At 48.3% G+C, this 15548-nt stretch overlaps 1 protein-coding gene across 1 annotated transcript; it reads right to left on the reverse strand.

The window, feature by feature from the left end:
• Nucleotides 1-280: 280 nt before the first annotated feature.
• POLR2G (RNA polymerase II subunit G) lies at nt 281-14368 on the reverse strand. The gene is made up of 8 exons (XM_063145649.1): nt 14269-14368; nt 12201-12310; nt 11201-11360; nt 8473-8523; nt 5245-5310; nt 3488-3559; nt 1443-1476; nt 281-445 (listed from the first exon to the last, which is right to left on the reverse strand). Exons 1-8 carry the CDS (start codon nt 14278-14280, stop codon nt 432-434), a joined length of 519 nt encoding a protein of 172 aa, XP_063001719.1. The 5' UTR covers nt 14281-14368; the 3' UTR covers nt 281-431.
• Nucleotides 14369-15548: the final 1180 nt, after the last annotated feature.

Below are 15548 nucleotides of genomic sequence, written 5' to 3' on the forward strand. Positions count from 1 at the left end.
AGTTGCCCTCATTTCGGCCCACAGAAACTGCTCGGTCCTCAATGAACTGTATCGGGGTCTGCCCACCCCCAGGCCTTAAGTTTCCCCCAGCCCCCAAATGATGGTTCCCTCTCAAGCTTGCAAACACAACCCTTTTGCGAGTGGATGCCGCCGTTCTGGCTCTCTACGGATTTCCACGCAAAGACAACGTTCCCCACGACCAGCAAGGAAAAAGCCAGGGAGGCAAATTATAGGAGGATGAAAAGAAGCAGGAGAGACACAAAGGATGAGGCTGTCTGGCTACGGAACACGAAAACTTTAATCAAGAAGGACTTGTAGGCATTGAGCCCTTGTCTCCCGGCTGCTACAGTCCAGGAGGAAGGCGGGGGATTCTTTAAATTCGTAGGCTGGCCGCTGGGATGGAAGGGAGGACACACCAAATAACGGGTGCTTCAGCTGACAAGACCTGGAGAGGAAGAAAAAGGAAAACTTGAACTTACTGTCCGTTGTAGTAAAATCCCTCCCTCCGCACACACACACACAAAGACACAATTGCTGCATGTCAACAGCACCCTTATCGAACCTAAAGATTATTCGCCGTTTGGCATATCCTCCCAAGCCATCTAGATAAGAAAGACTGAGCAGGTCTTTGCCTGTCCTCCAGGTATTTGGGGACTTCAACTCCCAGCAGCGCCAGGGTCAAGGCTGGCAGCTGCCATTCAAAACATCTGGGGCAGGCTGGTATATACGCAAGAACTCTGGCTGGACGAGGAATCCATCTAGACCAGCCTTCGGCTTCCCACAAGGACAGCCGGATGCTTTTTGGAAGGTCGCAAGCAGGCCAGGTGGAAAAGGGCCGTCGCCTTTTGCTTGTTCCCTTCATCTGGCATTCACAAAGGTGGACTGACCGTGATCCTGGAAGTTCTGTTTACCTATCGCGGCAAAGTCCTCTTGAGAAACCGCTCCTCCTCCTCCATGGAATGGTACCAGCCCTTTCAAAGGCTGCATCCGGACAACGCAATAGCCAACGGTGGTTTAAGTAGTCAAACGTTAGTTGAATAAACCATTGGTTATTGTGTCGTCTGCCGGGCAAAAATCACCCCACGGTTGACTATTTCCCCCAAATAACCAACGGAGGCAAACAACGTTCTGCAGAGTTGACTAGTCACACAACCGTTGGTCCGTACGTACGTGGGAATAAAACAAACCCTGTGTGAATCGTGTTGGATTCCTCCACGCTATCAACCATAATCTTACCAGCCTGTCGGCTTCCTCTTCTCTAACCTCGAGAGCACAGAGCGCTTATCGCTCAGAACACCCCTCTTCCTCCCAACACACACACGCCTTTTAATTGAATTTCCGCTCTCGTTTTCTTGAATTCTCATGATAAACAGCCTCACACAGGCACAGCTCACGGCACGGATCCCTCCCCGTTGGCAAAATTAAGAGGAGGAGAAACATACCAAGGTAGTCATCCATCAGCGACCCAATAGCAAACTGCAAAAAAAGCGAGAGAAAGGTTGAAAAGAACCGTTTTATCATAAGACGTTTTGCAACAGTGGGGATCTTTAGCCTATGGGCAGAAGCCTGGACTGAAAGCCAGAGACAGGGAGAGGACGCCAGGGAAGGGACACAGAGAAACCATTATCCTCCAAGGAGCCCAAAGACGCACAACTTCCGGGCCGGATTCAAAGGGCTGGTATCAACATTTAAAGCCCTAAGCAGGTTTCGGGCCAAGTTATCTGAAGGATCATCTCCCATATGTACCTGCCCAAACCTTAACATCATCTTCAAGGGTCCTGCTCCGTGAGCCCCTGACAAAAGAAGTGAGGCAGGTGGCTACCAGGAGCAGGGCCTTCTCTGCTGTGGCACCCTGGCTGTGGAACGAGCTCCCTAAAGAGGTTCGCTTGGCACCTACATTACATGCCTTTAGACGCCAGATGAAGACCTTTTTACTTTCTCAGCATTTTAACAGTCTAACCCTAAACGGCTTGGGGCCAGGCTATCTGAAAGAACGCCTCCTCCCACATGTACCTGCCTGGACCCTAAGGTCATCCTCAGGGGTCCTTCTCCTCTGCAGCTTCGGAGCGAGGCGAGGGGTTGACTTGATGCCGTCTTGCACATTCTTGCCTCGCTCCAGAAAAAAAGGAAGCGAGGCAGGTGGCTACCAGGAGCAGGGCCTTCTCTGCTGTGGCCACCCCCAAATGTAGAATGAGCTCTCTAGAGAGGTTTGCCTGGCACCTATGTAACAACGCCAGTGGAAAGATAAAAGCCTTTTTATCTTCCCAGTATTTTAGCAATTTATTATCCAGTCTTTTAAGTCAGCTATATTAAATCTCGACTTTATTCTGATTGTACATTGTGGTTTTTAAGCTTTCATATTACATTTTATGCTGTACTGATGGTTTTAACTGTTGTGAACCGCCCAGAGAGCTTCAGCTATTGGGTGGTATAGAAATAAAATGAATAAAATAAACCCGCCTCAGAGATAAGAACATAAGAGTCCATTTAAGAACCTAGATTCTATTTATTCCAGCACTCTGTTCACACAGCGGCCAACCAGCTGTAGTCCAGGGACCAGCAAAGCAGGACACAGTGCAACAGCACCCTCCCACCCATGTTCCCCAGCAACTGGTACACACAGGCTCACTGTCTCGGATACTGGAGGTGGCACATAACCATCAGGGCTAGTAGCCATGGATAGCCTTCTCCTCCAGGAACTTATCCAACCCCTTTTAAAGCCATCCAAATTGGTGGCCATCACCACATCTTGTGGTAGTGAGTTCCATAGTTTGACTATGCACTGTGTGAAGAAGTCCTTCCTTTGATCTGCCCTGAATCTCCCACCCATCAGCTTCATGGGATGACTCCAGTGGTATTATGGGTGAAGGGGGAATGCTAGGGACTGAACCCCAGAACCTACTGCATGCCAAGCGTGTGCCTGACCACTGGTCTCTCCTCCATCCCCCAAAGAACAGATGAAGCTGCCTTGCACCACATCAGGCTGGTAGCCGTTTTGACTGGTTTTGTCCACTCCAAGGGTGGGTAACTGGTGGCCCCCAAACATTTGGGCCTACAATTCCCATCAGCCCTAGCGAGCATAGCCAAGGGTGAGGGATTCATAGAATCATAGAATAGCAGAGTTGGAAGGGTCCTACAAGGCCATCTAGTCCAACCCCCTGCTCAATGCAGGAATCCACCCTAAAGCATCCCTGACAGATGGTTGTCCAGCTGCCTCTTGAATGCCTCTAGTGTGAGAGAGCCCACAACCTCCCTAGGTAACTGATTCCACCGTCGCACTGCTCTAACAGTCAGGAAGTTTTTCCTGATGTCCAGCCGGAATCTGGCTTCCTTTAACTTGAGCCCGTTATTCCGTGTCCTGCACTCTGGGAGGATCGAGAAGAGATTATGGGAGTTGTAGGCCAAAACCTCTGGAGAGCCAATATGAGAACAAAGGGACGTATAACAAAGTGCCCCCCCCCCCAAGTCTCTCGACACATCCACTCACAATATCGTTCTTGTCCACTCGGGTCCCCACGATTTTCAGCCTGATCTCGTCGTCCTGCTGGATGACAATATCCTGTCGGGAGAGAGGCACGCAGCAGTGTTGAGTGGGAGAGTTAATAGCATTCCTTCTATGACCGATGTTCAGGCGGGGAGTGCCGCTCCAAAATGGCACCCGCCACCGAGACACAGGAAGTAGGGATTAGCAGGCCTGGAGAACTTCAAGGTTTGCGGAAATACAAAAATCTTTAGGGGGCGAAAAAACCCTCAAGGGGGAAAACCCCAACACTACCCAATGAAAAACGAACAGCCGTGGCCGAGGGGGTCGGGAAACAGGAGCAGGGTGTATTGGATTTGGTTTCAGAAGAATTCTGGGTGTGAATTTGCCCAGAGCTGTACGCAGTATAACGGCGTAAGTACACTGATTTGTGAGAGCAGTTGGCAATTTCTATGACTTTAAAGTTGGTTCTCAGAGCGATATTTGCATACAATAAAGATCATTCCTACTAAGAGAAGCTAAGCGATACACAGTACTTGTTCTTCACAGAGTGTCCTTTCTTGCTGATAAGGTACGCTGCTTTCTCTACTGTGAGAAATTTATGCTGCTGTCAAGAAACACACACACATACACACACTCGCCACCTTTCTCCTTCTGGGTGAAGAGAGCAATGTGCATTTTCTGACAGTGACCCTGTTCAGACGAAACGCTAAGCCGTGGTGGTTAAGCATTTTGAGAGAAACACTATGGCCTAGCACGTCGTGTGAACCATTCCTAACCATGGTAGCTCCATAACCATGGTTTAAACACACTCACTAACCACTTGCTGCAAAAGAGTTAGTGGCCTAACCGTGGCTTAAGAGTGTCGTCTGAACAGGCCCAGTCTGAACAAAATGTTTTCAGGATGTTTTAAAGATGTTTTAATCACGTATGGTACGGTTTTAATCAGTTTTTAATGTGTATTTTATATCATGTTTTTATATTGTAGTCTCGTGTGGCACAGAGCGGTAAGCGGAAGTTTCTGCAGCCGAAACTCTCCCCACGGCCTGAGTTCGATCCCAGCGGAAGCTGGTTTCAGGCAGCCGGCTCGGGTCGACTCAGCCTTCCATCCTTCCGAGGTCGGTAAAATGAGTACCCAGCTAGCTGGGGGAAAGGGAACCGCGACTGGGGAAGGCAATGGCGAACCACCCCACTACAAAGTCTGCCAAAAAAACGTCAGCGAAAGCAGGCGTCCCTCGAGGAGTCAGCAATGACTCAGTGCTTGCACAAGAGGTTCCTTTCCTTTCCTTCATTTTATACTGTGTTTTATACGAATGATTTTAATTTTTCTGAACCGCCCAGGGATCTTCGGCTGTCGGGCGGTATAAAAATGCAAATAATAATAATAATAGTAATAATAATAATAATAATAATAATAATAATGAGACCAGCCCTATAAAATCCTGAGCAGATTGGCCTGAGACCTGTTCTTGCCTGAGAAAGGGGAGGTGCGCCACCTGCTCAGGTAACCCGCCCCAGGCGATGTCCATAATGGTATCATAATGGTATCTTCAGACCTGGGTGGCGGAGGTCCTGGCTGGAGCAGAACCCCAAGTTTAATACAGAGGGGACGGGGTGGAGTGGCTATAATCCTTGGCATCACCTGCTTCCGACCTGCTCACCCACACCCCACAATGAAGGCAAGTGATTCCACCACATGGCCTCGTCCGTGCAAAGGCTTTGGAATCGCACCCTTTTGCGCCAGGAATCAGGGGGACACTCACCTCATCGACAGTCTTGTAGCAGGGTGGATTGGAGTTGGGGTCAAATTCCATTTCGGAGGGAATCGACTGCAAAGAGAAGGAGAAGCGAACGTGAGCGGCAGGAGAACCCTAGAATAGTAGAGTTGGAAGGTGCCCATGAGACCATCTAGTCCAACCCCCTGCTCAAGCATCCCTGGCAGATGGCTGCCTGGCTGCCTCTTGAAGGCGTCTAGGGTGGGAGAGGCCAGAGCTCCACAGAAGAGCACCTTGCTTTGCACACCAGAGGCCGACCGAACCAATTCTTCTCTTCTTTTATACATTCCCTCTTCACCCTTGCCTCAGCTTCCTTCTCCTTCCTCTGCAATTTCCCACATCTCAGATTGTACAATGAGTCCAAGGGAAGGTTACAACAGCTGGGATTGTTTAGCTTGGGGAAAGAAAGAGGGCTGAGGGGAGACATGATAGAGGTGTACAGAATTATTCAGGGTTTGGAGAATGTGGACAGGGAGACATTTTTCTCCCTCTCTCACAATACTAGGACCCAATAGGGTCGTCCCATGAAGCTGATCGGTGGGAGATTCAGGACAAATCAAAGGAAGGACTCCTTCACACACTGCAGAGTTAAACTATGGAGCTCACTACCACAAGATGTAGTGATGGCCACCAATTTGGATAGTTTTAAAAGGGGGTTGGGAGAAGGCTAGCCATGGCTACTAGCCCTGATGGCTATGTGCTACCTCCAGTATTCGAGGCAGTGAGCTTGTGTGCACCAGTTGCTGGGGAACATGGGCGGGAGGGTGCTGTTGCACCATGTCCTGGTTCGTTGGTCCCTGGTCAGCCACTGTGTGAACGGAGCGCTGGACTAGATAGACCCTCGGTCTCATCTAGGAGGGCTCTTAAGTTCTTAAGCTCTTCCAGACAGAGAACCCTAATGAAAGGAGTGTAAGAGCCAGAGTAACGCCATTAGCTCTAAGCGAGAAAGGCACGTAGCAGAGCAAGAGACGCATGCATAGAATAGAGCTATTGTTCGCCAGAGGGAGGACGAGTTAGCAGCATAGACTAGAAGAAAGGAATGTAGAAACAGAAACATACTGAACTAAGATAACACAGGGACATGCGTAGTATAGACAAATGCTGACCACCAGAGTGTTGTTTACTTCGAGGTATAAAAAGTGACCACACCTTACACCTTTTGTCCGGTCTGCTATATGCTTCCGCACCCTGACTTGCAAGCAGTTAATCAATAAATCGATTTGTTTTGGCTTCCACTTTTGCATGCTGGCTGATTTCTTGGGGCTTCAATTGGCTTCGCCCACAAGAGAAAGAACATGTTTTCTAACAGGAGGACAAAAAGGTGTTTTGGACGTCAGCGCCCAGAAGCTGCTGCCAGTGTGACCCTTAGTCATGGATGCTGGGAGATTTATTTTCTGCCCAGCCCTCCTGGAAGGCACCTTGAACACTAATAGCACTATATAAACAACTCAATGAAAAGTACTCGGACTGTGCCCGGCTGCTTCTTGGTGAAAGAAAAGAACAAAATTGAAAGGTAGGCGTCACCAAGGAGGAACTGAGGGACGATGCAAGTGCAGGATCACGGCTTTTAGTAACCCCCTCTGCAGTTCTAAGAGGGGGGGGAACCAAACTCCCAACAGGACCTACAACAGTTGCCCACCCTGGGTTCTCCCTTAAAAACAATTATGGTGAGGAATGGTTGCCAAGAATCTGGGAGCCAGCATTTTAATTTCCCAGAATGCCCCAGCGTGATACTAAATCCGAGGCATTGTGGGAAATAAAAATGACAGCTCTCAGCCACTTCGGAAAATGGCTGCCATGGTTGCCAAGAGTCTGGGAGCCAGCATTTTAATTTCCCAGAATGCCCCAGCGTGACACTAAATCCGAGGCATTGTGGGAAATAAAAATGGCAGCTCCCAGCCACTTCGGAAAATGGCTGCCATGGTTGCCAAGAGTCTGGGAGCCAGCATTTTAATTTCCCAGAATGCCCCAGCGTGACACTAAATCCGAGGCATTGTGGGAAATAAAAATGGCAGCTCGCAGCCACTTCGGAAAATGGCTGCCATGGTTGCCAAGAGTCTGGGAGCCAGCATTTTAATTTCCCAGAATGCCCCAGCGTGACACTAAATCCGAGGCACTGTGGGAAATAAAAATGGCAGCTCCCAGCCACTTCGGAAAATGGCTGCCATGGTTGCCAAGAGTCTGGGAGCCAGCATTTTAATTTCCCAGAATGCCCCAGCGTGACACTAAATCCAAGGCATTGTGAGAAATAAAAATGGCAGCTCGCAGCCACTTCGGAAAATGGCTGCCATGGTTGCCAAGAGTCTGGGAGCCAGCATTTTAATTTCCCAGAATGCCCCAGCGTGACACTAAATCCGAGGCATTGTGGGAAATAAAAATGGCAGCTCCCAGCCACTTCGGAAAATGGCTGCCATGGTTGCCAAGAGTCTGGGAGCCAGCATTTTAATTTCCCAGAATGCCCCAACATGACACTAAATCCGAGGCATTGTGGGAAATAAAAATGGCAGCTCCCAGCCACTTCGGAAAATGGCTGCCATGGTTGCCAAGAGTCTGGGAGCCAGCATTTTAATTTCCCAGAATGCCCCAGCGTGACACTAAATCCGAGGCATTGTGGGAAATAAAAATGGCAGCTCCCAGCCACTTCGGAAAATGGCTGCCATGGTTGCCAAGAGTCTGGGAGCCAGCATTTTAATTTCCCAGAATGCCCCAGCGTGACACTAAATCAGAGGCATTGTGGGAAATAAAAATGGCAGCTCCCAGTCACTTCAGAAAATGGCTGCCATGGTTGCCAAGAGTCTGGGAGCCAGCATTTTAATTTCCCAGAATGCCCCAGCGTGACACTAAATCCAAGGCATTGTGAGAAATAAAAATGGCAGCTCGCAGCCACTTCGGAAAATGGCTGCCATGGTTGCCAAGAGTCTGGGAGCCAGCATTTTAATTTCCCAGAATGCCCCAGCGTGACACTAAATCCGAGGCATTGTGGGAAATAAAAATGGCAGCTCCCAGCCACTTCGGAAAATGGCTGCCACCGCTGTCAAGACCCACTGATATAGGAGGGGGCCCAACGCAGGGCATATTGCCCAGGACCCCTCAGACCTGGAACTGGCCCTGTGTGTGACACATTCGCCCTGCCCTCGGATCTGTTCTGCGCAACCTCTTCCAAATTCGTAATGTGCCACCTGAGGCCCACTGCAAGCCGCTGACCCCAGCACTTACGTGTCGTGAAATGAAGCAAGACATGGGTCCGATTTCAGTGAAGAGTCCAACCTGGGCGGAGGTGGGGAAGAGATGAAAGGCATCACTAGCAAGAGAGCCATTGCTGGAAATCTCTTGGCATTCATTTCCCACAACCCAAAAGCACCATACACGGAGCAAGGCAGAACCAAGAACTGTCAATGTTGCTATTTTGGGAGGGGGAACCTAGGTGTTAAACCTAGACAAATTCCTGGAAGAAAAGGCTATCCATGGCTACTAGCCCTGATGGTTATGTGCTACATCCAGTATCCGAGGCAGTAGGGTTATCTGCATCCGTTGCAGGGGAACATGGGTGGGAGGGTGCTGTTGCACTGTGATACTCCTCTCCTCTTCCTTTTACTCTCACAACAACCCTGCGAGGTAGGGCTGCTCTTCAACATTTTTATTAATGATTTGGATGAGGAGGTGCAGGGAACGCTTATCAAATTTGCAGATGACACAAAATTGGGTGGGATAGCTAATACCCTGGAAGACAGAAACAAACTTCAAAGTGATCTTGATAGGCTGGAATGCTGGGCTGAAAACAACAGAATGAAATTTAATAGGGATAAATGCCAAGTTCTACATCTAGAAAATAGAAACCAAATGCACAGTTACAAGATGGGGGATACTTGGCTCAGCAATACTACAAACGAGAAGGGTCTTGGAATTGTAGATCGCAAGCTGAATATGAGCCAACAGTGCGATATGGCTGCAAGAAAGGCCAATGCTATTTTGGGCTGCATTAATAGAAGTATAGCTTCCAAATCATGGGAGGTCCTGGTTCCTCTCTATTCAGCCCTGGTTAGGCCTCATCTAGTGTATTGCGTCCAGTTCTGGGCTCCACAATTCAAGAAGGACGCAGACAAGCTGGAGCATGTTCAGAGGAGGGCAACCAGGATGATCAGGGGTCTGGAAACAAAGTCCTATGAGGAGAGACTGAAAGAACTGGGCATGTTTAGCCTGGAGAAGAGAAGATTGAGGGGAGACATGATAGCACTCTTCAAATACTTAAAAGGTTGTCACACAGAGGAGGGCCAGGATCTCTTCTCCATCCTCCCAGAGTGCAGGACACGGAATAACAGGCTCAATTTAAAGGAAGCCAGATTCCGGCTGGACATCAGGAAAAACTTCCTGACGGTTAGAGCAGTACGACAAAGGAACCAGTTACCTAGGGAGGTTGTGGTCTCTCCCACCCTAGAGGCCTTCAAGAGGCAGCTGGACAACCCTCTCTCAGGGATGCTTTAGGGTGGATTCCCGCACTGAGCAGGGGGTTAGACTCGATGGCCTTGTAGGCCCCTTCCAACTCTGCTGTTCTATGATTCTATGACTGGCCCCAAATCACCAACTGAGTTTCACGGTTGAGTGGGGACTAGAACCTGGATCTCCCGAGTCTCAAGCTGCACTCTAACCACTACACCACACTGGCTCGCTACAACCACCATGGCCGAGGATGATGGGAGTTGCAGTTCAACACCCCGGGAGGGCATTGGGGAAGGCCGGAAAAAAGAACGCACCTTTTCCACTCCACAGATAAGACACGGCTGCCCCAAGGGATGTCAGGATGCATTGGCCAGATACTGGAGGCTGGGGATTTTATTTGATTGATAATATTTGTGCTCTGCCTCCTGTTCGCAGGGATGGATAATTCATGAACTGCTTGCAGGGAAGCAACAGGGCCCTACACGGAAGGGGACCCCAGGAGGTTTGATCAAGAAGATTCCTCTTGACCGTGAAGCTGTGCAGAATTTACTGGAAGTAAGCTGCACAAAGAACTCAGTGGAACTTACTTAGGCTATGTCTTATTCAGCAAAACATCTTGCTTCGGGTTTATTGGACTCCACAACGCCCTTTCAATAAGGGTCTGTCTAACTTCATAACTGTTGTAGATATAATTCACCTAATGCTTCTTTAATTCTTATGTTTCGGCAATGCCCAGTCGTTACCCAATTTTGGGAGGAGGTTGTAATAAGGATAAACTTTGTACTGGAACAGTAGCTGCCCCCTTTGGGGAGGAGGTTGTAATAAGGATAAACTTTGTACTGGAACAGTCTTTAATATGGAACGATGTGCATGTCCTCCTAAACTACCTACCAGCTTCTTGGAAGTTAACACGTGGTCAGCGCAGATGGATTTTCAGAGCCCTTATGACAGCTCAAAGACTTATACTATCACGTTGGAAAGACAAATGCTCAGCTCCCATAATGCAATTGGGGAGCTAACAACGATTATCAATATTTGAACAAGCATTATATAGGTGTGACTTGCGAGCGGATATATGGTCTGCTTTTCTTGAAACCTATGCATAACTCTCCCCTTTTTTAAAAAAATGAACGGTATACCTGATTGGAAAAAATGATGATATTCTTATACATGTAATGTTTGTTTTTCTTTTTCATGATGCATTTTTTGGTTCTGTTTTATTAATATTCACAATAAAAAAAGGGGAGGATTTTTTAAAAAAAAACCTTCTGGGTAAATACATTTCTAGCATCAGGTTTGTAAATGGATTATCCAGAATGTTCATCCTTGCTATTTAGATTCTCCCTTCCGAAAGGCGGAACAAGAGTCCTGGCAGGAGCAAATCTGGATTAAGCCATTTCACAAACAACTCCTGCACGCGCACGCACGCACGCACCTCAGCCAGCAAAGCCCAGGGCAAAACAAGCATCACAGCCCTCCCCAGCTTCCTACATGACCTGCGCCTTACCTTGTTCACCTGAGTCACCACGGCGTCCACCACCTCGCCCTTGAAAGGCCTGAAGACAATGGCCTTGTATTTGACCGGGTAAAGGACGAAGCCACGGCCCGGCTGGATGACCCCTGCCCCGATGTTGTCAATGGTGGTCACGGCAATGACGAAGCCATACCTTAAGACGTTTTTAGAATGTTTTTAGCATGTTTTAACAACGTATATTATGTTTTAATTCAGTTTTATGTATTTTATATTTACTGTTGTTCCCCGCCTCGATCAAAATGGAGAGGCAGCTAAGAAATAAATGTATTATTATTATTTGGAAATCGGGGTTGTAATATTGGTGTCAGATACATAGTGGAGGCCCTTTATTTGATGATGTCTAATGCTTCCCAGCCCGATTCAAGGTGCTGGTTTTAATAATAATATAGTAATAATAATATTTATTTCTTACCTGCTTCTCCCTTTGGATCAAGGCAGAGGACAACATTAGTACAATAATACAGTATAAATCAGATACATAAAATTAATTAAAAGAGCATATAAAACCAATACGACATCAAATACTTAAAAGGTTGTCAAACAGAGGAGGGCCAGGATCTCTTCTTGATCCTCCCAGAGTGCAGGACACGGAATAACGGGCTCAAGTGACAGGAAGCCAGATTCTGACAGGACATCAGGAAAAACTTCCTGACTGTTAGAGCAGTACGACAATGGAACCAGTGTCCTAGGGAGGTGGTGGGCTCTCCCACCCTAGAGGCCTTCAAGAAGCAGCTGGACAGCCATCTGTCAGGGATGCTTTAAGGTGGATTCCTGCATTGAGCAGGGGGTTGGACTCGATGGCCTTATAGTCCCCGTCCGATTCTATGAAAATAACAATCCACACAACTTAAAAACTCTTGGTTTAACATTCATCTGGGTAGGCCTGCCAGAAGAGGCTAGTTTTTGCAGCTGTCTTAAACTTCGAGGATAGTAATAAGCTGATGAATCTCCTTCAATCCTCGCGCTTACTTACTTGCCGGTACAGGTGCCCTCCACCTCGGTGAACAGCTTTTGCTTCACTGTGTTGAGAAGGTTGGGGCCAAAGTAACGTGGATGCAGCAGAATTTCGTGTTCCAAGGAGATCTAGAAGCAAAACCAGGGCAGCCGTTGGGAGAGAAGGTCAGTACCAAACATGGGAAACAGAGAGCAGCATTAGGACCGATTCCGAATACACTGTGACAACTAGGAACTTAGGTACACCAGAAGATGCTTTTGGTTCTTGGTGGGATCAAAAGCCCTTGCTCCATCTAACTCAGTGTTGTTGACACTGACTGGCAGCACCTTTCCAGGGATTCAGGAAGGGATTTCCCCAGAAGATGCCTGGGACCTTCTGCAGGTGAAGCAGGGGTTCTGCCGATGCGTTTTGCGCCGCTTCAGTAGTAGTTGTGTGCAAGGAGTGTGGTGGGCCTGTTCAGACAACACGCTAAGCCATGGTTAGGCCATTAACCCTTTTGCAGCAAATGGTTAATGAGTGTGTTTAAACTGTGGTTATGTAGCGACCATGGTTAGGGATGGTTCACACAACATGCTAAGTTATGGACACTTTTATACTCTGTGTATCACGTTTGTCAATGTAATTGGCTAAAACCTGTATTTGGTTGCTTTCAGTAAATTGATTAATTGCTAAGTTATAGTTCACACAATGCGCTGAGCCATAATGTTTAGCTCAAAATGCTTAACCACTGTGGCATAACATGTCATCTGAATAGGGTCCATGTCTGATCCTTGAGCACATAGAATCATAGAAGAGTAGAGTTGGAAGGGGCCTACAAGGCCATCTAGTCCAACCCCCTGCTCACTGCAGGAATCCACCCTAAAGCATCCCTGACAGATGGTGGTCCAGCTGCCTCTTGAAGGCCTCTAGTGTGGGAGAGCCCACATAAAATAGTGTTTGTTGTTTTAATTTTTTAAAATATTCGAAATAGGTTTTAATTGTGTTCACAGTTTTCCATTGGAAAGGGGACTCCAAGATATGACAAATACATGGAATAAAAAGATGTTATAAAAGCATCTGGAGGGAAACCTCACCTTTATTGAGTCTTTCCATACCACTGATAACTTTATCATCGTTATCAGGTTCCACATTAGAAGGGCTAATCATCTGGGGAATTTCTGGAGGTCAGGATATCCTGGGGCGTGGGTGGGTGCGTGGGTGGGAGGGATTTGTGCCTTTCCAGATGTTGCTACCTTCCAATGCCCATCAGTACCCAGCCAATGGTCAGGGATAATGTCAACTGTAATCCAACAACACCAGGAGGGCCACAGGTTGTACTGACACGGAGGAGGGTCGGGATCTCTTCTCGATCATCCCAGAGTGCAAGAGACAAAATACCGGGCTCAAGTTAAAGGAAGCCAGATTCCGGCTGGACGTCAGGAAAAACTTCCTGACTGTTAGAGCAGTACGACAATGGAATCAGTTACCTAGGGAGGTCGTGGGCTCTCCCACACTAGAGGCCTTCAAGAGGCAGCTGGACAACCAACTGTCAGGGATGCTTTAGGGTGGATTCCTGCATTGAGCAGGGGGTTGGACTTGATGGCCTTTTGGGCCCTTCCAGCTCAACTATTCTATGATTCTAAGAGCCCTGCTGGATCCATCTATCCCAGGGATAAATTCCTACAGGAGCCATCCAGAGAGTTTTGGCTATGGGGTGGTATAGAAATGTAAATAATAATAATAATAATAATAATAATAATAATAATAATAATAATAATAACCCCCACCCCCACCCCCCAAATGCCTCTGGGATGCACGAGCCTTCGCCCACAGCAATTGGGATCCAGAGGAACCCTAACCTCTGGACACAAGAAACTCCATCATTGTTATTTTCTGTGCCACCGCGGCCAGTAGACTGACATTCTCCACCAGCCCTTTGGAAGAAGCTCTGCCCCGCAGAGACTCCAAACCCACGCCACTGGGGACCACAGGCACAGGGGGAAACCCCAGGGCCCTAATATTTGGGGGACCCCCCAAACTCATTGCAGCCCCCCCTCTCCAGGGATGCAGGGGGGTCCCAGTCTTCCCCTCCCCAGACAAAACTCACGTGGTAAAACATCCTCCTTGCTGCGCCTCCACTTGGCCCTCCAGACCGGAAGGAACGCGGAGACTCGCTCCTCCTTGTTGCAACCCAGCTTCCTCCTGATTGGCTGCGCCGCGCCGGGCTGCCCAGCAGCTTGCCTGCGCACGCGCCGTGGCGGCCGGCGGCAGTGCCTATCGTGTCATGGCGGCTGCGAAAGGCGAATCCTGTGCCCCCCCTTTCCTTAAGACTCAGAGGGAGGGGGTCTGTGTGAGGAGGAAGAGGAGGAGGAAGGGTTGTCCTTTGCCAAGACTTTTGCTAGGTCAGAAAGAAGGTGGACCAGCCCTCTTTTGTATCTGGTCACACTAGGCAGGGCTCCTGCAGCTTTAACTGTTGTGATGAAGAGGGGATTTCACCAGGTGCTGCATGCATGCAAATGACACCTGCTGAAATTCCCTTTTCTATGCAACTGTTAAAGATGCAAGAGCCCTGTCCTCCTTTCCATAGGGTCACGCTAACCCTCCCACCCATGTTCCCCAGCAACTGGTCTATATAAGCATACTGCCTCTGATACAGGAGCCATTGATAAGGATACTAGTAGCCCTTGATAGCCTTCTCCTCCTGATTGAATCATAGAATAGCAGAGTTGGAAGGGGCCTACAAGGCCATTGAGTCCAACCCCCTGCTCAATGCAGGAATCCACCCTAAAGCATCCCTGACAGATGGTGGTCCAGCTGCCTCTTGAAGGCCTCTAGTGTGGGAGAGCCCACCACCTCACCAGGCAACTGATTCCATTGCTTTACTGCTCTAACAGTCAGGAAGTTTTTCCTGGTGTCCAGCTGGAATCTGTAACTTGAGCCCGTTATTCCGGGTCCTGCACTCTGGGAGAATCGAGAAGAGATCCTGGCCCTCCTCTGGATGACAGCCTTTCCTGCATTGAGCAGGGGGTTGGACTCGATGGCCTTGTAGGCCCCTTCCAACTCTGCTATTCTATGATTCTATAAGTATTTGAAGAGAGCTGTCAGGTCTCCCCTCAATCTTCTCTTCTCCTGGCTAAACATGCCCATTGTTTTAGAAGTTAGCCTTCTGCTGTGTTTTTACTGGTAAATTTTGTTTCTATTGGATTTAAAACTGGAACCCCTGTTTTCATGGATTTAATTGAAACAGGTTTTTACGACTTAAAAAAAATCTATGCATTTTGTGTGGTTTCTGTCTTGCACACCATTATAAGAGGATTGCACGCTTTCAGGCAGTCGGTCTAAGAAATAATTTTGGAGAGATCAGAGTGAGGCAGAGCTGGGACTCCT

The sequence above is a fragment of the Elgaria multicarinata genome, chromosome 21, assembly GCF_023053635.1.
Source record: "Elgaria multicarinata webbii isolate HBS135686 ecotype San Diego chromosome 21, rElgMul1.1.pri, whole genome shotgun sequence".
NCBI lineage: Eukaryota > Metazoa > Chordata > Lepidosauria > Squamata > Anguidae > Elgaria > Elgaria multicarinata.

Excerpts from the sequence above, each read along its gene's own strand:
- POLR2G (XM_063145649.1), bottom strand. Across the intron at positions 11,361-12,200 it reads GAGGGCACCTGTACCGGCAA|GTATGGCTTCGTCATTGCCG; the intron begins GTAAGTAAGCGC and ends AAACGTCTTAAG. Across the intron at positions 1,477-3,487 it reads GAGTGGACAAGAACGATATT|TTTGCTATTGGGTCGCTGAT; the intron begins GTGAGTGGATGT and ends CTTTTTTTGCAG.